Source organism: Erpetoichthys calabaricus, chromosome 3 (genome assembly GCF_900747795.2).
Source record: "Erpetoichthys calabaricus chromosome 3, fErpCal1.3, whole genome shotgun sequence".
NCBI lineage: Eukaryota > Metazoa > Chordata > Cladistia > Polypteriformes > Polypteridae > Erpetoichthys > Erpetoichthys calabaricus.
In genome coordinates, this window is record NC_041396.2 from 278,292,293 (window position 1) to 278,316,111 (window position 23,819).

The 23,819-nt window shown below is 44.0% G+C and overlaps 1 protein-coding gene across 2 annotated transcripts in view; it reads right to left on the minus strand.

Annotated features, from left to right (window-relative positions):
- Positions 1-351: 351 nt before the first annotated feature.
- Positions 352-23,819, minus strand: part of agfg2 (ArfGAP with FG repeats 2) — an 83,140-nt gene continuing 59,672 nt past the window's right edge. For both annotated transcript variants that reach the window (XM_051924878.1, XM_028798402.2), the window contains exons 10-13: positions 18,333-18,379; positions 16,884-16,970; positions 14,770-14,837; positions 352-1,304 (exon numbers count right to left, since the gene is read on the minus strand). In XM_051924878.1, the coding sequence (XP_051780838.1) occupies positions 1,257-1,304; positions 14,770-14,837; positions 16,884-16,970; positions 18,333-18,379 (250 nt within the window). In that variant the 3' untranslated portion in view covers positions 352-1,256. The remainder of the gene's footprint in view (positions 1,305-14,769; positions 14,838-16,883; positions 16,971-18,332; positions 18,380-23,819) is intronic.

Below are 23,819 nucleotides of genomic sequence, written 5' to 3' on the forward strand. Positions count from 1 at the left end.
TATTATGGAATTTACCGGATTGATCCATGATGGATCTCCATCTCATTGATTGGAATGTCAGTCAGTCATTTTCTAACCTGCTTAGTCCTGAACAGGGTCACAAGGGTCTGTTGGAGCCATTGCAGCTAGCATAAGGGTACAAGGCAGGAACAGACCCTGGACCGGGTGCCAGGCCATCGCAGGGCAAACACACCCTCCCAAGGACACACACACGGGCCAACTTAAGATCAACAATTCAACTAAGTGGCACACAGACACAAACTGTGGTCTCCTCACTGTGAGGCAGCAGCGCTACCACTGTGCCTCCCTGATTGTAATGGGATTAATAAAAAGTAAGAACATACATAACACATCATTTAAATTCCATTTAATCCAATTTGGGGTTGGAGATAAAACTGGCAGCAATGGGCACCAACCCCTCGCCTGGTCCGTGGTGCCAGTCTATTGAACTCTAGGGCTGTGGGGCATGCATCTACATTCAAGTGGAACCCAACTGCAGGTCGTAACTGTTTGGGGACGTGTGAGGAAAACCCCAAACAGATACCAGGAGACCCCGCAAACTCCATGTGGACATTGACTGAGTCATGAGGGCGCACCACCCTGCCATTGCACCATTCAAATCAGAAGGGAAAATAAGGTGGGTAGAGCTGTTTGGACATTGGGTCAAACTGGAAGGAACAGAGGAAGAGTGCGAGACTTCCACAAGGGGGCGCCTGTAAGCTCAGTGCCACTGGCAGGCCTGGGTGACACTTTAAGAAAACCAAAGAAGCAGCGGAGGGCGCGTAAGACCAAGTGGCGTTTAATCAGGCCTGGCATGTACACTCGTGATCACAAACACCAGCCACATGCACCCTGAAGTCGGCCGTGTTTAAAAGACGTGTGCTAAAGACGAGGACTCGGCTTCCACCTAGACAGGCCAACACGCATGCATCGGCTCGTATGCTATGATGGCCTTCGGGACGTTTTCTCATTCCCCCTTTTGTTCCAATATAAAAATAGAAATGTACGATGAGCTCCGTCACCACTAATCGCATCTTCCCTTTGCTCTTTTTGGTGTAACTCGACCTCAGCTGAATGATGGAAACACAACATGGGACCGTGTATTACTTTGGCCCAACCAAGAAAGTTTCATCTGGATAGCGGTGGATAGAAAATCAAATCAAACGCAATGTCGGCTGAAGAATGGAAGGTCACGGGAAACATCGACGTGTTGGTCTGGCGCATCCTCTGGACAGGCGCCACATCCTCCCCGGTGGCTAAAGGAAGGGGTTGGTCGAGATGCCACTGGTCTGCACCATCGCTCCCTGTAGACAGGAAAGGAGAAATAATCTGTCAGAATAGCAGGGGGGGTCAAGTGGTGTAGGAGGTGACTGCCGATGTTCTCGACCCCCTGGGAGCTGCTACAACAAAATACCTTGACCTGGCGGGCTCAAGTGGTCATTTCACTTTGACCAAGTGACCACTTTTCTTGGTGAGCAACTCCATGAACGTTGGGGGACACAAATTTATGACATAATCTTAATTTTCTCAAGCACACTGAACCAAACTGAGCAAGCCGGGGGCCAACAGCACGTGGCACCCTCATGCACATGGAAGTGAAAAACATCTTTGGGATGTGAGAGGAAAACCCACACAAACATGAGAAGAACAACTTGCCGTCTCCACACGGGCAGCAACCTGTCATGGAATTCAAACCCAGAACACATGGGGCACCAGCGCCAGCCACTGTGCCATGGCACTCCCCTTATATTTACTATTCTTAATCAATGCATCTTTCCATGGAAGTCATGGGTAATATTACAAAAAAGTGGGAAAGCAGCACCCTTTGGACATTATGGAAGGAGTAAGAAGAGGCGGACATGCAGCTGAAAGGGTACAATTACAAGTGACGGTGGATCTGAAGATGGAAGGACCCGGCTAGTGGGGCAGTGACCCTGCACCTTGCAAACGTTGAAGACTTTTTCAGAAGCTACAGAGTGATGGAGGCCACAGACAAGAGGTGGCTGTCTGTCCATTCTTATTGAATCTGCTCAGTCAGGTTCTGGCCCAGTGTCCCTGAACTGATCATGACGTCATCAGGTGCCAACCTAGGATGGGCTGCTTGCCCTGAGAAGGTACAATGACTTCCATTGAGCCAGTCTAGAGTCACCAAACACACACATCTTAGTGATTTTGGAAGAAAACTCACTCTGATGCAGGGTTTGATGTGCAAAGTCCACTCACATAGTAACTGAGCTTACAGCTCAGTGCTGACCACTATGGCGCCTTTCCACTTGGCCAACTAAAATTTGAGATAAACTGTTTACTTGATGAACCCCCCCACCCCCCCTTTAAAGATAGGGTTCTCCAAGCCCCACATTTAAGTGGTGGGTCACACTGCTGGAGAACCTGGGGTCTCTACTGTCAATGCTGTCAAGTTTGGGATCCCCTCTCAGCCTGCATCATAATTGACTCTCCTTTCAACAAAAAATATAACAGTGGTATGTGTTTAATTTCCTAGGAACATCTGAGTACTGGGGTGTTTTCCAAACAAAGATTGTTAGTGAAGCAGTATTTAGTTGTATGAAATTAAATCAAATGTGAAAAACTTGGCTGTGCAAAAATGTGGGTCCTCTTGTAATTTTGCTGATTTGAATGCATGTAACTGCTCAATACTGATTACTTGCAACACCAAATTGGTTGGATTAGATCATGAAGCCTTGAACTTCATAGACAGGTGTGTCCAATCATGAGATATAAAGGTATTTAAGGTGGTCAATTGCAAGTTGTGCTTCCCTTTGACTCTCCTCTGAAGAGTGACAGCATGAGATCCTCAAAGCAACTTCAAAAGATCTGAAAAGAAAGATTGTTCAGTATCATGGTTTAGGGGAAGGCTACAAAAAGCTATCTCAGAGGTTTAAACTGTCAGTTTCAACTGTAAGGAATGGAATCAGGAAATGGAAGGCCACAGGCACAGTTACTGTTAAACCAGCAGGACTGGCAGGCCAAGAAAAATACAGGAGCGGCATATGTGCAGGATTGTGAGAATGGTTACAGACAACCCACAGATCACCTCCAAAGTCCTGCAAGAACATCTTGCTGCAGATGGTGTATCTGAACATCGTTCTACAATTCAGCTCAATTTGCACAAAGAACATCTGTATGGCAGGGTGATGAGAAAGAAGCCCTTTCTGCACTCACGCCACAAACAGAGTCGTTTGTTGTATACAAATGCTCATTTAGACGAGCCAGATTCATTTTGGAACAAAGTGCTTTGGACTGATGAGACAAAAATGGAGTTATTTGGTCATAACAAAAAGCGCTTTGCATGACGGATGATGAACACCGCATTCCAAGAAAAACACCTGCTACCTACTGTCAAATTTGGTGGAGGCTCCATCATGCTGTGGGGCTGTGTGGCTAGTTCAGGGACTGGGGCCCTTGTTAAAGTCGAGGGTCAGATGAATTCAACCCAATATCAACAAATTCTTCAAGATAATGTTCAAGCATCAGTCACAAAGTTGAAGTTACGCAGGGGTTGGATATTCCAACAAGACAATGACACAAAACACAATTTGAAATCTACAAAGGCATTCATGCAGAGGGAGAAGTACAATGTTCTGGAATGGCTGTCACAGTCCCCAGACTTGAATATCATCGAAAATCTATGGGATGATTTGAAGCAGGCTGTCCATGCTCAGCAGCCATCAAATTAAACTGAACTGGAAAGATTTTGTATGGAAGAATGGTCAAAAATACCTCCATCCAGAATGCAGACACTCATCAAAGGCTATAGGAGGCATCTAGAGGCTGTTAGATTTGCAAAAGGAGGCTCAACTAAGTATTGATGTAATATCTCTGTTGGGGTGCCCAAATTTATGCACCTGTCTAATTTTGTTATGATGCATATTGCATCTATCTATCTATCTATCTATCTATCTATCTATCTATCTATCTATCTATCTATCTATCTATCTATCTATCTATTTTCTGTTAATCCAATAAACGTAATGTCACTGCTGTAATACTACTGTTTCCATAAGGCATGTCATATATTAAAAGGAAGTTGCTACTTTGAAAGCTCAGCCAATGATAAACAAAAATCCAAAGAATTAAGAGGGGTTCCCAAATTTTTTCATATGACTGTATACTGGAAAGAAAGCATCAGAGTGACCAGTAGCGCCCTTCAGGAGTGGTGGTGCTATCAAATGGAAGACGTTGAACTTTCTTTGGCACCATCATGTTTAGGCAACCAAATGAATGGCAGCCTACAGGGAGAAGGAGACCAAGTCAGCCTGAGAGCAGTGAAGTGACACGACTACCAAGGACCTGGGGGCACAGAAGGTCACGTGCCAAGATCGCTTGTGGCTGAAAGCTTAGGTTGGACATGAGGTGTGTGGTGAACCCAAATTCAGATTTTACAGAATCTGAACAGGACAGGGGAAGTTTGAACACCAGCTGGTGCCGAGAGGATTACAAGACTGGACAAGCGAGCGGTGGAGCAGCTCACACTTTGACCGCTTTATTACAAGACAGAGACTCAATAAAATGACCAAAATAGCACATGGTCAGTGAAGGAGAAAGACGACCATTTAGTGTCAAAAGTGTGCATGTGAGCCCATAGTGACTCCAAAGCGTCCCATGATTCCTGCAAATTATTATCATGATGTGCTTGGCTGGTGGTTCACAGTAGGGCAGTGGTTAGCAGTGCTGCCTCTTGAATCCAGTATCCCAGGTTCAAGTGCTGCACTTACGTGTTCTCGCTGTGTCTGTGTGGGCTTTTCTACAAGCTCTCCAGTTTTTATCCCACCCTCATCAGGTGAGCCGAAGACACTAAACTGACGCTGTGGGAGTGTGAATGGGCCGTGAGATGGACTGGCAGCCCTCCGGGATTGGTTCCCACCTGACACCCAAAGCTGCCAACGCTGGCTTCAGCTCACTGTGACTTTGAACTGGATAAAGGTGGCCTGAGAAAGCAGATATGCAGATTGACTCTTTACAAGATCAAGATCACTCCTGGATACCTTCACAGGCAGGTCATCTGCTATGGGCTTCCCACGTTTAGGTGCAATATTTATTTTTATACACAATACATTTATTGCTGCTGCCAAGGCAGTTGGACTGGCATCCCAAATGGGACAAAACCGAGAGGCAATAATGGAAGGACAGCATGGAAGGAGCTGTAACTCAGCTGGGATGGTTGGCAATCCTTATCCAAGTCAGGGTAAAAAGATAATGAATGAACTGGTCAAATATGGAAGCAGTTCATTCTTCTATAAGGTAGGTAGCAGTGCCCATCCAGGCTGCTCCCAGTGAGGACTCCTGCAGGGTTGCATGGGAGTTGGAGTGTAAGACGAGCAGCCCTGTTGGGGTCTTTGGATACCACAAGAGGGCGCTGCCAGTGGAAGACTACCCTGGATTCTGTATGACTGCTGCAATGACGGAAGCATTCCTGGGTCTTGTTTAAAAGAAGCCCACCACATCTCCTCGAGGTGTCAGTGTTGGGAGGCTGTGAGCAAACCTCACTTGGAGGATGGAAGGAGAGAAGAACTTGTTAACTGTGAACATTCTTGTGTTGATCTGGCAGATGCTCCATTGGAAAGGTGCCTGATGTCAAATAAAGACATTCATCTGAGATCATAGGTGTGCTGGGTGCTATTGTGTCTGTGGTCTGGGGCACCCTCTTGTGGTTTATATATGTAAGCATATATTACATATAAGGGTGGCGCAGTGGTAGCGCTGCTGCCTCGCAGTAAGGAGACCTGGGTTCGCTTCCCGGGTCCTCCCTGCATGGAGTTTGCATGTATCTGAGTGGGTTTCCTCCCACAGTCCAAAGACATGCAGGTTAGGTGCATTGGCGATCCTAAATTGTCCCTAGTGTGTGCCCTGTGTTGGGCTGTCTTGTACCTGTCTTGTGCCCTGTGGCTCCAGCAGACCCCCATGACCCTGTGTTAGGATATAGCGGGTTGGAGAATGACTGACTATACATATATATAGGGCAGGGGGAGGCAGTGTGTGGAGGGCATTGTCTCTCCCAGAACAGTGCATGGCAGACCACCCAGGTCTGTGGTTCACAGATTCCCACAGAGTATTATTGGGATTTGGAGTTCCTCCACCCAGCTTCAGGACACGAGAAGTGCTTACATAAAAGCCCCACTTCGATCGAGAAGCCAAAGTCGGGAGGAGGAGGAGGAGGACAAAGCTGGTGATAGCAGCGGAGGAGCGTGCTGTGGTTGTGGTGGTTTGGCTACAATTCCTTGAATGAGTTTCGCACCAAAATAAAACCTTTTGTAAACAGCAAACTTGTGTCTAAGTCTGTGTGTTGGGAGATTGGGGAGCTGCAGGACCCCCGGGGGACCTCACTATATATGGGAAGTGCTGAAAAAGTCCTTGGCCTTCAGTTCTTAGTGGCACATCGAATGGAGATCGAGTTTATCCTTTCCTGAGTTTCTAAAATAAAAAGGAAGTCATGGCGGGTGGTACGAGAGGGAAGCAGCAGTGAAGTAGGAGGTCACCGGCGCATCACTACAAAGCTGACCACTGAAACTTTACTTTGCTTGAACCCTCTCTATATTCCCCTTTTTTAGCACCATTCTGATTTCTCGTTGCTACCAAAAATGAAAGAAACTTTGTGTGGAGACGCACAACTGAATTGATTGATGTGGGGAATGTGCATCAAGACTGAGGGCGACGATGCGGAAAAAGCTTGAATGCTGTGCTGACGTCACCAGTAAATGAGTTTGCACTGGGGAGGAAGGGTTCTCCTTCATTGGTATTTCTTTAATGAAAGGAGTTTTGCAATGCATGAAAAGTACCCCAGACAGTTCATGAGGTGTAAAGAGGAACAAGTGAGATGGAGAACTGCTGGCTCCTTTGTCATTTACATCTTATTGTTAATAAGGCACACTTAAAAACAGTGAGTGCAGCTGTTTAAGACTGAAATAAACAAGTAAAGGTGGGGAACCTTAACAGGCGAGACCACTAAAATGAAGAATCGAAAGGTCACTTCATCAGCAATAATTGACTTCTCATTAAGAAACTGGGTAGGAACAAAAACCTGCAGCCACTGCGGCCCTCCAGGATCAATGCTGCCCACCCCTGGGGTACGACATCAAGGACAGTGCTGTAATAAACAGCGAGGCACACACCGAATGAGTCGAGGCCGATATCAGCTGTGCTTGGGCTTGACAAAGGTTGCTCACTCACGAGCCACGTGTGGCCTGACAGTTGAACGAAGACGAAAGGGCGGCGTCCAGATGTGCACGGCTGACAGAGCGACACAACTCAAGGCTGTCCAGACTCTTTGACCATCTTGAAGTCTTTTTGTGTCACAAATGCCAAATGAAATCCACTGTGATTCAATGTTGTGTAACAATAAAATGTGAGAACTTCCAAGGGGGCCCAAGACGTTTGATAGGCCCTGCATTTTCAGTCGTATTGTTAGAGTCTCTATGCAGAGTAATTTATTTGTGACATGAACATCAAATTCTTGGAAATCACATATTACAAGAAAAGGTCACCTGGTTAGGGAGTTTTATTCTTGGCGATTTTCTTTTTTCTTTTCTCCCCCAAAGCGCCAACAGTGGATTAAAGAATGGATGCCATTCAGATCAGAGACACAGAACAGCGTCTCCTCTGCTTAAGCTGGCGTCGGCCTCTGTGTCTTCTCTTCCCTGCTGGGCGCACAGTGTTGTGGGAAAAATAAATTCTTTATATTCTTCATCTATGCCAAACACCAGTTTCTGATCACTGTAGAGAAGTGTTTATAAATTTCAGACCAAATTCATCTCTTTCTAAATGTTAAAATCTATGAACATCTAAATTCTTTAGTAATGGTGCAGGAGAGAGATTGGTGATGAATTTCACTGTAACACTCCAACTGCTACTACTTTATTTAAAGTTTTAACAAGGATTTGTATTCTGTTTCCCACTGACGGTAATTCTGTTTTCACCTGATGTCACATTACGCGACTTTTAGTCGCAGAGTGTGCTGCTGACTGCAGTTGCTGATCTCGTCGCCGGACCTCATCATTTTACACAATGAATAATCGCTGGGCCTGTCAAATTCACTACCAGCATGTGACCTTCCAGCACAGTTGTGCACGCCCCTTTTTGTATTAGCCAATGATGTGCTGCCTGACAGTGCCGGTGCTGTACGAAGGGTTAATATGGTGAGGCCTCATCTGGAGTCCTGTGTGATGTTTTGGTCTCCAGGCTACAAAAAGGACATAGCAGCACTAGAAAAGGTCCAGAGAAGAGCAACTCGGCTGATTCCAGGGCTACAGGGGATGAATTATGAGGAAAAATTAAAAGAGCTGAGCCTTTACAGTTTAAGCAAAAGAAGATTAAGAGGTGACATGACTGAAGTGTTTCAAATTATGAAGGGAATTAGTCCAGTGGATCGAGACTGGGACTTTAAAATGAGCATCAAGAACACGGGGACACAGTTGGAAACTTGTTAAGGGTAAATTTCGCACAAACATTAGAAAGTTTTTCTTTACACAAAGAACGATAGACACTTGGAATAAGCTACCAAGTAGTGTGGTAGACAGTAAGACGTTGGGGACTTTCAAAACTCGACTTGATGTTAATTTGGAAGAAATAAGAGGATAGGACTGGTGAGCTCGGTTGGGCTGAATGGCCTGTTCTCGTCTAGAGTGTTCTAATGTTCTAAAAATGTTAAGTTTGAACACAGAATGGGGGGTCAGAAAATCAAAAGTACACTTTATGAGAAGGATTTAGGAGTCATAGTGGACTCAACACTATCAATTGCCCGACAGTGTTCAGAAGCCATTAAGAAGGCTAACAGAATGTCAGGTTATATAGCGCCCTGATGTTTAGGGTACTCATTTGGAGTCCTGTGTGCAGTTTTGGTCTACAGGCCACTAAAAGGACATAGCAGCGCTAGAAAAGGTCCAGAGAAGAGCAACTAGGCTGATTCCAGGGCTACAGGGGATGAGTTACTGTATGAGGAAAGATTAAAAGAGCTGAGCCTTTACAGTTAAAGCAAAAGAAGATTAAGAGGAGACCTGACTGAAGTGTTTAAAATTATGAAGGGAATTAAATTGTCCAGCGGATCGAGACTATTATTTTAAAATGAGTTCATCAAGAACACGGGGACACAGTTGGAAACTTTGTAAGGGTAAATTTCACACAAACATTAGGAAGTTTTTTTTTCTTCAGACATGCAGAAATAGCTACAAAGTAGTGTGGTGGACAGTAAGACTTTAGCGATTTTTAAAAATTCAATTAAGTGGATAGGACTGGCGAGCTTTGTTGGGCTGAATGGCCTGTTCTCGTCTAGCTTGTTCTAATGAACAACGAGTTCAGCTACAATCTTTGGTCTTTTTTTCCATCTTTCCATTCTGTTGTGCAATGTAAAACATGAGACATCAGACAGACGAGCTTCTCTTCCTTTTGTGGGGTCCAAAACACCCACCATCTTTCCTCCCCATCGCTGCATTATGTGATCTGTACTTCTGGATGAGCAATCATTGGTTGTCAGCTCGCACACAGCCCACCCCTGTGACTAAACACAAAACCAAACCTGCTTGATCTGGTCGGGGCGAGTCGTGAACTAGTTGGACTGAGACACACGAGATGTCAAACTGACTGCCTCTGACTCGCTAAGATGAAGGCCATGACTGAAAATGCTGGAAACGTTGCGTAATGTGACGAGGCCCTTAACACAAGTGATTTACAGCCCATTCCAAATCCACCTATCATTAGGGGCTCTTCCACCATGGGAACCTTTTTCAGGAACGTTTGCTTGTGGTGTTTATTGATTTGGAGAGAGCTTGTGATAGAAGACCACCAAAGGAGTATGTAAGGACTGTCCTGGATATATACGAGGGAGTGAGGACCCCAGTTAGAGGTTGTGTCTCATCACAGAGCTGCAAAACGTGGGCTCGACTTATTTGTGTAGGAGAAGGCACAAACGGAGGTTAAAAGTGTATGCACTATCCTTAGTGCGGTGGTCTGTCGCTCAGGTAGCGGCAGTTGGAGTGTCTGAGAGCTTGGGATGTGCATGGGATTTGGAGACGCCGGTGCCTCCACAGATGTAGAAGGGAGGGCTGTCAGTTTAGCACTCATAGGCTGCATGGTGGGAGAGACTGCTGGCAGATGGAGGTGTTAAGTGAGCACACAGGAGATAATGGGTAGCAGTAGGAGTGTGTGGATGAGAGTCACACGCAGGGTAATTAGTCTGATCAGCTAATTATGGGGTGGCTGCATGCGAATTGAGATGCCTCGGGGAAATGTATTTAAGGCCCGCATTTTACAAGCAAGAGAGAAAGAGAAGAATTAAGGCAGAGCAAGGAGATCAGTAGCGGACCCTCTGAGCTGATCCAGGGGGAGCAGGGAATTTAGGGGAGGCAATCCAATCCCTGTGGTGCTGCACAGGTAGGAAGGATGGATGGCAGAGCATCTGTGTGTCACATCGATAGCAGACCTGCTGAAAAGATCCAGGGGGAGCAGGGGAGCTTAGGACAGCCATCAGATTCTGGTAGAGCTGCACAGAGGGAACTGGAACTGGGAGAACTGGGTAAAAGTTTCGGAAGAGGAGACCACAGTGAGAAGTGCTCTTGGTCAGGCCTCTTAGAGTAGAATGGGAGTGGAGGTGGGCAGTGGGTCAGGGGAATATGCCGACAAGGATTTCCACCGTTGGGTCAAAGTTGAAGATTTGGATGTGGGATTGTTGTTATGTATTTTAAGGTTTTATTTGCTCTTTATTTAATTAAAGGGTGTGAGCCTACATAACTCATGATAACTCAAGACCCCAGTTAGAGGAGGTCTGACCAGGGATCTTCTTGAAATCCGTACCTCTTTGATCTGGTTATGGATGTGTTGAGTCATGGAATAATAGACCTGTGACACACATGCGCTTGGGAGGCAGGCTAAGGGCTTAACTGAGGGCGGCAAACAAGAGCGGGTTTTTCTGAAGTGCATTAACCTTTCCTCTCCTTCTCCTACAGATCCCCCCTGAAGGGAAACCAATGTAGAGTACTTCCTGCTTCCCTTGCATAATCTCACCTCCTACCGAGGTCACTTCAATTAATGGACCCCACCTCTTCCTCCCTGGCTATTATAAAAGCCCAACTCCTTTTGTGTTTAGTTGTCCCCGTTTTGGACACAGAACCAGATGTTGCTCTGGAGCCATTTACAGTATTGAAAGTTTGACGTATTTTGCTTTGTACATTGTACATTATAGGGGGCGGTTCCTCAAATCTTCTTCTGTCTTCTTTGTGTATTCTTACAGACCAATCATCCATTTTACTGATGACACTGTGCTGTGTAGCATCAGAAAGGAGAAAGTGGAGAGGAAGTTGGAAGAATGGAGAAGGCTTTGGAAAACAGAAGACTGAAGATAAATGGGAAGAAGACAGAATATCGGAGGTTTAATGAAGATCAGGAGTCAGAAGTCAGCCTGCAGGGAGAAGCTACTGAAAAGAGTGGATACATTTAAAATATCTAGAAGCAGTGGAAGCCCGAGATGGAGAATTAGATGCAGAGATAACCCACAGAGTACAGTGGAGATGGAACAATTGGATGAAGGTATCAGGAGTGTTGTGTGTCTGAAGAATTAACTCTTTCAGGGCTGATGTCGACTTGTCAAAATTAAGGGGTAGAGGACGGTAATCAGCTGTAAACTGCAACAAAACTTGCCGTCACATTTTAGTTTGACTCTCTTTGCTTGAAGGAAAGTTACGTAGCTTTGTTGATTTAACCTCAATTCCCTGCGTGTGCATGAATAGTGAAGAGCAAACCACCTCTAAAATGGCACCGACATCTGACGAGAAACCAAAGCAAATGTGCAAAGCAAAATACTCCATGGACATTTTACGTAATTTCACCGAACATGCGCCAAACATGCGCCAACAGCAGCCACGGCACATAGCAACAGATGTTTTATGTTGACTTATGTGTGAAACCATTGCTTTGTGTGCTCTTCAGAAAACTGAGATTTTTTTGAAAAAATATTAGCCCTCAAAGAGTTAATAAGGTGAAGGTTAAAGGCGACAGTGGTCAGACCAGCAATGATGTATGGAGCTGAGGCATGGAGAGTAAAGGGAGCGCAGGAGAAGAAATCAAATATGGCAGAACTGAGAATGCTGAGATGGAAGGACAGAATAAGAAATGAGACAATCAGAGGTACAACAAAAGTGGGCAAGATATCTAAGAAAGTACAGAAAAGTAGGATGAGGTGGTATGGACATGTGATGAGGAGACACAATGAATGGGAATGGAAGTGCAGGGAAAGAGAAACAGCGATGAAGGCCAACGCAGAGGTGGTTGGATAAAGTAAAAGAAGACATACGTAGAAGTGGGAAAAGATGAAGAGGAAGGAAGAAGTTTCCAACTGGCTACATCTCAATGATGCCACCAGTGGTTGTGTATTTTTATGATCCATTTATGGTCATCAATCTGAAGTTGCCTTAATTTGTAGTTTTATGGGCGTACTCTTTTGTTAGCTGATATTTCATTCATTTTTTTTTCTGAGCGTAGTACATTTTGCTTTGCTAATTTTTGTTGTGTTTGTTTTACATGGAGGATTCACTTTTATTCTTCCACCTACAATAAGTTTTAAGAATTTTTTATTTTGTTGTAATATTTGCAAAGTCCCAAGGCACCTCTTTTGTTGTCTAATGGGCGCCGGCGTTTTGTGGCTCTTGGCTAGATGCAGTGGGCAGTTTTTAGGGAGGTGTCCCAGAAGTCACTGCGTGGCACTTGTCAACTAAGCCTGTGGGTAAAGTGCAAGCTCAGCGTGTTCTCTTTTGTTTTGATCTTCAATAATCAATTATTGTTGGTTTTCATTTACAGTAATCAGGTTCTACTTTGTTATCTGTGTGTTTTGAGAAATCTCTATCTTTATGTATACTAATTCTGTATTTAGTAATTAATTGAATTTATAGTTGCATTTTACCTAAGAACATGTTTGCAGCACAATGTGCCGCCACTCAGCGACGTTGTATCGTATCTCGTAGTTTCAAACACTGAAGCATCGGCCATGTCCTTTGACATTGGTGTTTTTTAGTGGGTACCTAATTCTTTATTTTCCCAGTTTTTATTCTTTGTCTATTATTCCAGTGCGGCTCATCTCCTGGTCATTACATATTTTATAAAACATGTACCAGTAAATGTCACAGCACTCTGAGCCTACAGTTAGTGAGGATCCATCCATTTTCTAATGTTTATCTCATCTTGGTCACGGGGGCAGCAGTCTAAGCAAAGATGCCCAGACATCTCTTTTCCCACCACCACCAACTCCTCCAGGGGGATACTTAGGTGTTCACAGGCCAGCTGAGAGATTTAATCTCTCCAACATGTCCTGGGTCTTCCCTGAGGTCTCTTCCCGGTTGGACATGTCTTAAAGACCCCCACAGGGCCTGAACCATCTCAACTGGCTCCTTTCGATGTGGAGGAGCAGCGGCTCTGCTTCAAGCCCCTCCTGAATGTTTGTGCTCCTCATCCTCTTTCTCTCAGGCTGAGTCCAAACACCCTGAGAAGGAAGAGCATATCCACCACTAATGTCCATGATCGAGTTCTTTCCGTCATTGCCCAAAGCTTTTGGCCATACGTGAGGGCAGGAACGTACAGTACATTGACCGGTAAATCGAGTGCTTTGTCTTTCGGCTCACCGTGACTAAATGGTACAACATCTGCACATGAGATGGCTAACCATGAATTTTACGAACCAAACAAAGTGGACAATCAGTGCATAGGTGTCCATGTACTGGACACGGACATGTGTGTGCAATACAAGGACTTGGAATACAGTGAGGTGGTCATGACATTTGAACCAACCACCTAAAATATTTTCATATTAGCCATGATGGACCCTCATACATTCCAGTGAGTGGTGGACAGTACTGAGGATCTCATCAAAGGGTGCATGCCTGGGACAATGAGTACCAAAGCATTGTCTCGTTAACTGCCTTATACATCTTTTGTGTTTAATTTTAGAACTGGCAGTAAAGCTTGGCCAGTCCTGTGAACAAATAAACACAGAAATCTGAAAGGAGGGCAGTCAGTGCTCAGAAATGACCAGAACAGAAGACAAGGCCTTCATTCATCCATTCATTGTGAAATCCTGCTTTTTGTTCGGCCAAACCCTGTCCTAGCAACACTGGCCACAAGGCAGGAAGGAATGCTAGACGGTCTGTCACAAGACACACTCGGTCACACCTGCTCAGTTCCAGGTACTCAGTGATCCTAAGCATACCTTTGGACTCAGGGAGGAACTGCACATGAATATAAAGGGAATGTGCAGACTTCTCACACACAAGATGTCTTGGCCATGAAATGAATTTTCTGTGAGGTGACAAGGTTGCTCACTGTGCCACCGAGCCTTCTAGGAGACACAGCATAGCATAACACAACACATTCTCCAGTTCAGGGTCACCCTGGCAAGACTGGGGCAGGGTAAGAACCAACACTGGATAGGGCGCACGTCAATTACAGGGCTCACACACACACACACACACACACACACACACACACACTGACAAGGTGCTTTATATGTTAGCCTGGCCGGCTGTCAGATTCTGCTAACAAAAAACAAAGACCTGTGCCTGGGATATGCTGCCATCTAGTGGTAATAACACACATCACACTCATGCTCAATACACTTTGTGTTCTTGCAGATTTCCTTTCATAATAAGAAAATCCTACCAGTTCAATAGAGGTTACAGCTTTGAATCATACTGAAGCGGGCACCAGAGTGAAGGGTATCAGACCAAGCTGAAACTCCACTGGCACTCACCTCAGAAAGGCTCGGCTCCCCATACTTACTGTGAAGGGGTTGCTAGATACTGGCGGCCCCTGCCTCTGCATCGTGTTTGCTAGGTGGATGGTGGAATCTATATGAGAGACAAAAACATGTTATTTTTATTTTTAGCAGCGCTTCACAACAGGAGTTCTAAGTCATCCATTCATTCTCTGTACCCTCATCAGGGATGTAGGAGGACACAACCTGTCACAACAGCACTGGGCACAAGCCAGGAACCAATCCTGATTGGGAATGCCACCCCAGCTGTGGGCACACTTATGCCTGCTCTCTCTCATACCTACTAACTTAAGAGTCACAACTCTTATAGGAAACAAAGCATACAAACACAGGGAGAACATGCCAACATCACATGGATTTGAATGCCATCTCCTGTAGCTGTCAAGCTGCAGCTCTAACTGAGGGTCTCACAGCCCCTGTTTTCTCCTTGTGTCTGAATAATGTGGATTCAGGAAGTATTCAGACACTTTATTGTGTGGTAGATTTCATTTTAAATTAATAAAGTTTCATTTTTAACCATCAATCTACAGGCAATAATCCATAACGATGAAGTGAAAACATGCTTTCAGGATGGTCTCCAAACTGATTACAATTCAAAAACTTAAATCTCTCACTCATGTAAGTATTCACTCTTAATTCAGTGCTTTGCTGAAGCTCTCTTGGTAGCAATATCAGATTTGAGTCTTGTTGAGTCTCTACAAGCTTTGCACACTTAAATTTGGGCAGTTTATCTTATTCTTCCTGGCAGAGCCTCTCAGGCTCCATTAGATTGGATGAGAAGTGTCTGTAAAGTGCCATCTTCAGGTCTCTCCACAGATGTTCTATTGGGTTTATAAGCCTGGGCCTTGGCTGAGTCATTCATGGACACTCACAGATTTGTTGTGAAGCCACTCTAGTGTTGTCTTGGCTGTACTCTTAAGGTCACTGCCATGCTAAAAGGTGCCAGTTGTGCCAGTCTGAGGTTGCCTGCATTCTGTAGCAGGTTTTCTTTAAGGACCCTTCTCAGTATTTGGTTGCATTCATCCCTAATCAATTCTGACCAGTCTTCCCGTCCCTGCCACTGAGAAGCACCCCCATGGCATGATGCTGTTACCCCATTTCATCATTAGGATGGTGTTAGGCAGATGATGAGCACTGCATGGTCTTCACCAGACAAAGTGCTTGGAGTTCCACACAAAGAGCTCAGTTTTTGTCTCATCAGACTAGACAATCTTAATCCATGTGCTCTCCCGAGTCCTTTAAATTCCATTTAGCAAACTCCCAGCAGGGGTTAACCAAACTGCCACAAACATCTGACTAATGGTGTGCAGCTGAGATGGTCGTCCTTCCATCAGGTTCTGCCATCTCAGCAGAGGACTTCTGAAGATCTGTTAGGATGACCATTGGGCTTGTGATCACTACCTTGACTAAGGCCCTTCCTGCCTGGCCAACTCTTAGAAGAGCCCTGGTGGTGCCAGTCTTTTTCACAGTTATTGAGGTCACTAGGCTCCTGGGATCACTCAAAGCTTTACAAATTGTTTTAATCCCTTACCCTGATCGCTGCCGCTCCAGAACGTGATTGATCCTTGGACTCCATGGCTTGGTTTTTGTCCTGACATGCAGTATGAATTGTGAGGCCCTACATATACAATGATGACCAATCCGTTCAGTTTGTGGACTCCAATGAAGCTGTGCAAACATCTCAGACGGGATGCACAATTTGGAGTGCCACCGCAAACAGTCTGAATACTTACTGTATATACAGTAAATGGCAGACGTATCTATTTAAAATGAAATCTAAAACACAAGAAAGTGTGCAGAAAGTGAAGGGGTCCAAACACTTTCTGAATCCCGGCACTATAAAGTTCAAACAATGAACATCACACTAGTTTGTGAATGCCTGCCGATATCCAATAGCTCAACTGCCAGTTGGTCTCACTGGGGCACTCTGGAGCAGGGTGCTGCCAGAAGGGGAGCAGACTATCAGACGTCCCGTCCAGCCGCAGGCTCATTTGATAGTTCAAAGACGCGGCTTACATGTTATACCTGTAAATGTCTTTTTTTATTTCTTTTAAACCTCTCAGTCGGTCCCCTCGGTGCTCCCTCTAAAGCCACCCCAGTGGCTACTTCATGTACTCACCTGTGCTGGTGCTGTTATTGAGGAAAGGATTGGTAGGTGACAGCGGGGGCTGGCTGACGGCCATCACTCCGAAAGGATTGGAAAAAACTGAAGAAAAAAAACATAAAAACATTTTATGGCACATCAGTCCGAAGTGCAATCTGGGTTCTGAACCAAAGAGTCCGAAGTGTTGTTGTTGCCTTCTTCAGAGTAAGGAGTGTTGATAGCCTGACCTCTGATGGCACACACCTAGGTTGATGTTCAGGCCCACACCTCATTTTACATCCATTGTTGGGTGCAGTACACCCTTTCTGGCCAGGGAGTCTGGCACAGGGCCAGCTCTAGAGGCGACGCTTCTCAGCACTAACATTTCCTCACTGAAGGGTTAATACAAATTAAGGGAAGTTTAGGACTGAAGTCAGGAAGCACTTTGTTACTCAAAGAGTTGTGGGAATCTGAACAAACCACCAAGCTCTGGAGGTGAAGCAGAAAGCCCTGACTACCTTTAAGAAGAGATTTTGAGACTGCTTAGCTATTCACTAAACCAATGAGCATGATGGACTGAAGGGTCTCCGCTTGTTTGTCAGATTTCTTATGGCTCCTGCAGAGACTTCTGGGAAATGTGCCATTCATCACAGTTACTAGAAAATGAAGGACACCTGGAAGGGCACACCAGAGAGCTCAAGTTGGATTAGAAGAAATAACCTGACAAGGGTCTCCAAATCAAGAAAGAAGAGGGGGGGCAGTATTTGTAGGAAGAAGTTACGCATTGGAGCAGGCAGGAAGGACAGCGTTCAGGCCCAGACGGACACCGTTTTAGTTTTTGAGATTTTGTTTCTTGTATTTGTTTTTCTCCTTGTTTTTTCATGGTTTATTGTTAAAAACCCTAACCCTAACTTTGAACTGGCCTGCACTAGGAACCTTTCAGGGTACAGGGTGGCTCAATAGCACCCCACTTTGTCACACCATTGCAGTGCCACCTTTCCAGTTCAAGGTCAACTTTGGGGATCAGGGCAGCAATCACATCAACCGGAGCCTCACTCTGCACCACACTCATTTAAGACTAGAGAAGAGGCCTGCTTCATCATCCTGGCATATCAGTGGAAATCCTGGGATGGGCCACAGGTGGGCGCTATTGAACTTATCATTAGCTGCTTTAAGACAACTTATGGCACCTGTGCTTGACTGGCATTCGCATTACAGGAAATGGGACCACTGGTATAATCATGGCTTTTCTTACACAGATAGGTTACAGCCCCCCATGACCTTTAATTAGATTAAGCAGAATTAATTTCTAAGTTGACATTTTTGAGTCCCACATGAAAGCATTCTGAATCCAATGTTTGAGACCATCGAATGTGAATAGGTGTGGGGGCTCAAAGCACTGAATTTTAATCTTTTGTTACATGTCACACACATCACTTTTTAGTTTAGCACCCCTAAAGGATCCTGGCCCACCCTACTTCTTACCTGGAAAGGCCGATGGGGTGGAGACAGACTGGGTGACTCCGGGGGAGCTGAAACATAAAGAAGAGTCAAAGTGAATATTCATAATGACAGTGACTGAAAGAAAGAAAGAAAGAAAGAAAGAAAGAAAGAAAGAAAGAGAGAAAGAAAGAAAGAAAGAAAGAAGGAACTGACACCTTAAATTATGTGAAAAGGAGAGAAGCTCAGAGAATCTGCATTTGTGTTAGGTGGGCTATGTGGTGTTAAGTTTCGAGTAATGCCAGGTGTAGGGTGTTGTTATCGGAGGACGACTGGGGGGCGCTAGCTTCCCTTTTTTCTTTTTTTAAAGGGATTCTCCATCCAAGAATATTTTTTTTAATGTTGCTTACCTCATGTAGTTTGTAGTGGAGGCAGAGAAAAAATTTTAATCACATATTTCATATTTTTGTGGACAGATTAAAAATTGGAGATTCAACGTAGACAATAGGTGGCCAACGCTAAACACTGCAAAACAATGTGAAAAATTCCATGGAAAAAAGAAAAAAAAAATCTCACTTAATTGTGTCGCATAGTCCATGTCTGATATCAATAGGTATGGTCATAATATGCAAAATGTGAGCAGTTTTTGCTAAAATATCATTAACAATTACTTCCTGAGAGCTACAGATTAAATGTCAGCAAGGAAGTTGTTATTCTCACAATGCTGTGCGTTTGAATGACAGATTTCTTAATGAATGAACGAGAGGGAGAGGCGAATCTTCAATTCAAACACACCGCATTAATAATATTTCACCCCAAAAATGCACACATTTTGCACAATGTGATCATACTAATGGATATTGGACATGTGGATTATGCGACACAAGTTATACCACAGTTTCTTTTCTTTTTTCTCTCTGCATTTGGTACTGTCCACTGTTGATTCCTCCATCGATGTATTTGACTTTGGATATTCAATACTTATTTACTCCAAGAAAACATGACATTAAAAACTTTTCTCATCCTCATCTACAAAAACATGGTGTAACAAGTAAATAAATAAATAAATAAATATATATAACTGCTGAAAAAAATTAAAGGAACACTTTGAAAACACATCAGATCTCAATGAGAAAAAATCCTGCTGAAACGTAGTCATGTGATTATTGTTGCTACGTCTGATTGGTGAAACAGTCATGCAGTAGATCCACTGGCAACTTCTCTTTGGCAAAAATATAGTGTATATAATGGAAAAAAAGTAACGATTCGAGTGTTGCCCAATGTAGTGGAGTAAGAGTAGCGTTTCTTCTTCACAAATGTACTCAAGTAAAAGTAAAAAGTATGGTGCAGTAAAACGACTCTTAGAAGTACAATTTTTTTTTTAAAAGTTACTCAAGTAAATGTAACGGAGTAAATGTAACTCGTTACTAGCCACCACTGTGTATATATATATATATATATATATATATGTCACACACGCGTCTTTAGGAGACAACTAAAGGGCTTGAGTACATGTGATTCCATGCCGGACCAGGGAGTGGCGAAGTGCACTAATTCTCCCTCTCGATCTTTTGCAGATCATTCTAGGGAAATCCCGCCCGTCTCTGGGGCAGCCAATGACATCACTTCCGGTTCCAGTCCTGAAGACATCACTTCCTCTACTGGCCTTTAAAGCTGCCATCTTGTGTATACTGAGTTAGTTCTGTTTTGGACTCTGTTGTGTGAACATGTCTGTTCTTTGGAATCAATTTTGCAGCCGGGAAAAATTATATGGGTGGCTGCCCCAAACCTTCTCAACATCTTATGGTCGTATTTGTGACAATATATTGTCACACACAAGCGCATAGGGAGTGGCTTAAAGACCTGACAGGCACCACGGAATCTCATGTCAGAGACAACGGCAGGGTACTAACCTTTCTCTCTTTGTTCCCTCAGGAAAAACGAAGCAACACCGCTGTGAGTTCACCCGGATTCGATAAAACTCAAGCTACTTCCGGGTTCCTTCCTTCCCTCTGGTCCCGACCTGATGACGTCATTACCACCCATCTACCACCATGGCTCTTTCCCAGCATTCTGTCTGTCCACATCTGTTCCCACCCCATAAATTGTCTGCTTGTCATTATACCAGTTGTCTTTGTTCTATGTGTGAACTGACTCGATTGAAAAAAACCTTTACAGTATACAGGGACGGATACCCCAAATCTTTATGATCTCTCTGTCTTTTGATTTCAATATTTATACATACATATATATATATATATATATATATATATATATATATATATATATATATATATATATATATATATATATATATATATACATATACAGTATATATATGGCCGGAGTGCTTTTTTAAAGGTAGGTCCTAGTCTGTGTGAGTAAAGTGGGCTTGTCAATCAATCAATCTTTTATTTATAAAGCATATTTAACAGTAGAATTACCAGAGCCTACGAAAAAACTCGTAGATCCATCCCACCTTAAATTGCTTCTTAAATCCGTTCGCACCTCTACGCCAGCGTCTTTTGTCCTCTAAATGTGCCGATAAAGACAAGCTGCAAGTAGCCGGCTATTCCATTCCCCCACTGATTTAGAACGTGCACAAACTTCTCCCAGCTCATGCCTTGATTGATTATCTGGGAGTGAAGTGGAGTTTTAGAGTGGAAATAATAGATCGTTATTTAGAACACACACATTTCATGTGTGTTCCAATTCTACAGTAATCTGTGTAAACACATTTTTAAAACAGAAACGTTTTTCATATTGTAGTAGTAAATGACAAAATGTAGGCATAAACTATATAATGTACAAAGCCTGAAGTCCAAATATCAAAGGAACACTTTCACAAAAGTACAAATATAACAGAACAAGTGCGCTTTTATTCAAAAATATAACTGCAGAAAAAAAAGCCGCGTTAGCATGCGACATTGACACCTATTTACTACAACTGCCTCCGCGGCGCAACAGTATCAACTCCTGACTGGTAATCAAAAGGTCACGAGTTCGATCCCACACAACTCTGTTTTGAGAAGTGAACTGCTCTCATTCTTACTATTTTAGAATAAAAACATACATTTGATTTCAGTCTGTAACAGCCGGTGTAATTTATGATATTTGTAAAGGTTAGCTTTGTTGTTTTTTATTATTCAGTTTTATTATCTCAGCCGCTTTCACGAGCCCAAACACCCTCCCGCATCTGACACTGCTGTTTTCACATAGATGCGCTATAACAGAGGTAAACTCAGATCATGACGACCCTTCTACATCGGAGCAAGAATGCACATCGCACTTTTTCCATCGCTGTACTTTGTATATGTATATGGGAAGCTCTGCACTTTACTTGTGACTTTAGGCTGCAGGAAGTAAGTAAATAAATAAAGGTAAACAGGTAAATAATATTTGAAAGCAATGTTATTTACCTATTTACCTTTATTTATTTACTTACTTCCTGCAGCCTAAAGTCACAAGTAGTGTGCAGAGGGCATGCTCAAAAAATATGTGTAATGCCACGAGAAGTGCCTGCTGACACTCTAGTATGCAAGCAATGGTACGAGAATGCAGTTAGAATATTTTCTGGGGCACATACACCGTCCAGATCTAAACACTAGCGTTTAGAGTCACTTGCGTTCTACATCGGAGCATTGCTTTCGAATTGTAACACATACAAATGTTAAATTATGAGACCTTCAGTACAGTGTACTGGGAATATCTGGGGATCAGTGGTGGAATGTCCTTAGTGGTCCTCCTCCAACACTGCCTGCTGGTGACCTCTGTGGTTCCTGTGCAACTGGCCCATGGCTTTTGAGAGTAAACACAACAGAGGACTTTAGAGGACTCTGAGAAATTATTACACTTTACATTTGTTTTCACCTAAATTGCATGACGTTCTAAGTAGTCACTGAAGTTCAGAGACCTAACAAATAATGAGACTAGTGAATCAGCTGGAAGGGGTGCCCAAACATTTTATTCTTCCAATCTGCGAAATTCACAAAATACACAGTGATTGTGCAAGTTGCAGGTCTGGAATAAGTCTTGTCACTGGGGTGCCTTAACATTTGCATACAGCAACCAAGCCCCTAAATGTCAACTCTTACCTCTGGCCAGATAGTGGAGTTGGAGGATCAGACTATGGAAGGACACACTTTTGCTGTCCTAAAATACAGTGGCAGGCATTTTTCAGGGCAGTTAGCTGGTAGGGGCATTGCATCATTTGGACCTACAGCCATGAATGACAGTATTTCTACCGTTGGGTCAAGCCCACACTCTAGGCGTCAGTCTGCTATCTAAGTCATCTACAGGTGGACATGAACCATAGGCTGGCCTGATGTCTAATAACAAGGAGAGCACCCACTAATGGCTGTCAACTTCTTAGGTCAGCTATAAGTGGGACTTAAAGTGGCATGAGGTACAGCAACACTCATTGGTCACTGCTTTCCTTCTTTGTGGGTGGAAGTACAACTCACTCTGACCTGGCAAGACAGCAACAAAGTGTCTGCTTGCAGGTGGTGGTTCTTGGTGGGTCTATGCCAGGCATGGGCAAGGTTAAACCTTGTGCTGGATTGATATAACAGCAAAAAGTACACTTGATTAAGATATAGTGATATGAGGTTTGCTGCAGTTTTCTTTCTAGCCAGCTATGGGTGTTAACACATCTTATGCTACTTGTAGTATGAGGTGAAGCAACACAATTTGCACCCTCTAGTGGTCGTCCTTTTTCTAGGACCACTCTAAGTGAGATGAAATCTTCTTATTAGCCTATTAAAAGCTGGCAAGGGGTACAACAATACACAGTATCCTCTAAAGGGGCAGACTGTGTGAGTGGGATGACAACATACTCTTGTTTGAGATAGCAGAACACAGCTATATAAATCTGCTTGCACGCACCTCTTCAAACCTTCTTTTAATTTCATCCATTTTTAGTTTTTGTTATGGGGTCACTAGAAGCCAGACAGTGAGGGTTAGGGGTCAAAGGGTGTAAATGGTCTGTGTTAGTGTCCATTGCTAGAGGGTACATTGCAGTATGGCATGTTTCAGGCCTGGTAGATGGTTCCCAGTCCAGAGGACCCCAGTCTATTTGCCATGTGGCTCACATTCTTTGGACACATTGTCAGGAGGGAACAGTCTCTAGAAAAGGACATCATGTTCGGTACAAGGAAAGAGGAAGAGAGGGAGGCCTTGCACAAGGTGGATTGACACAGTAGCTGGAACAATGGGTTCAAACTTGGAAGAAATGGCGAAGACGGCTCATGATCAGACAATGTTTCACTCTGTTGGTCAGAAACGACTTGACAGCACCTAACAACAATAAATCTACTGTATAATAAAATGCCATCGTCTATGTGTCTGTGTGTGTGTTTTCGGGTCTCCCAACAATCTAACTGGTCAGTTTGGCTTTGGTCCGATTGTTCAGTTTTGCTGTAGTTGCTCAGTCAAACGCGATTAAGAGAGGAACTGCTGGGCAAGGGAGGTTGAGACACACGAGGACACCAAGGAATGGCGTAGAAGGAACGTGGAGAGTCGCCTTCAAACATG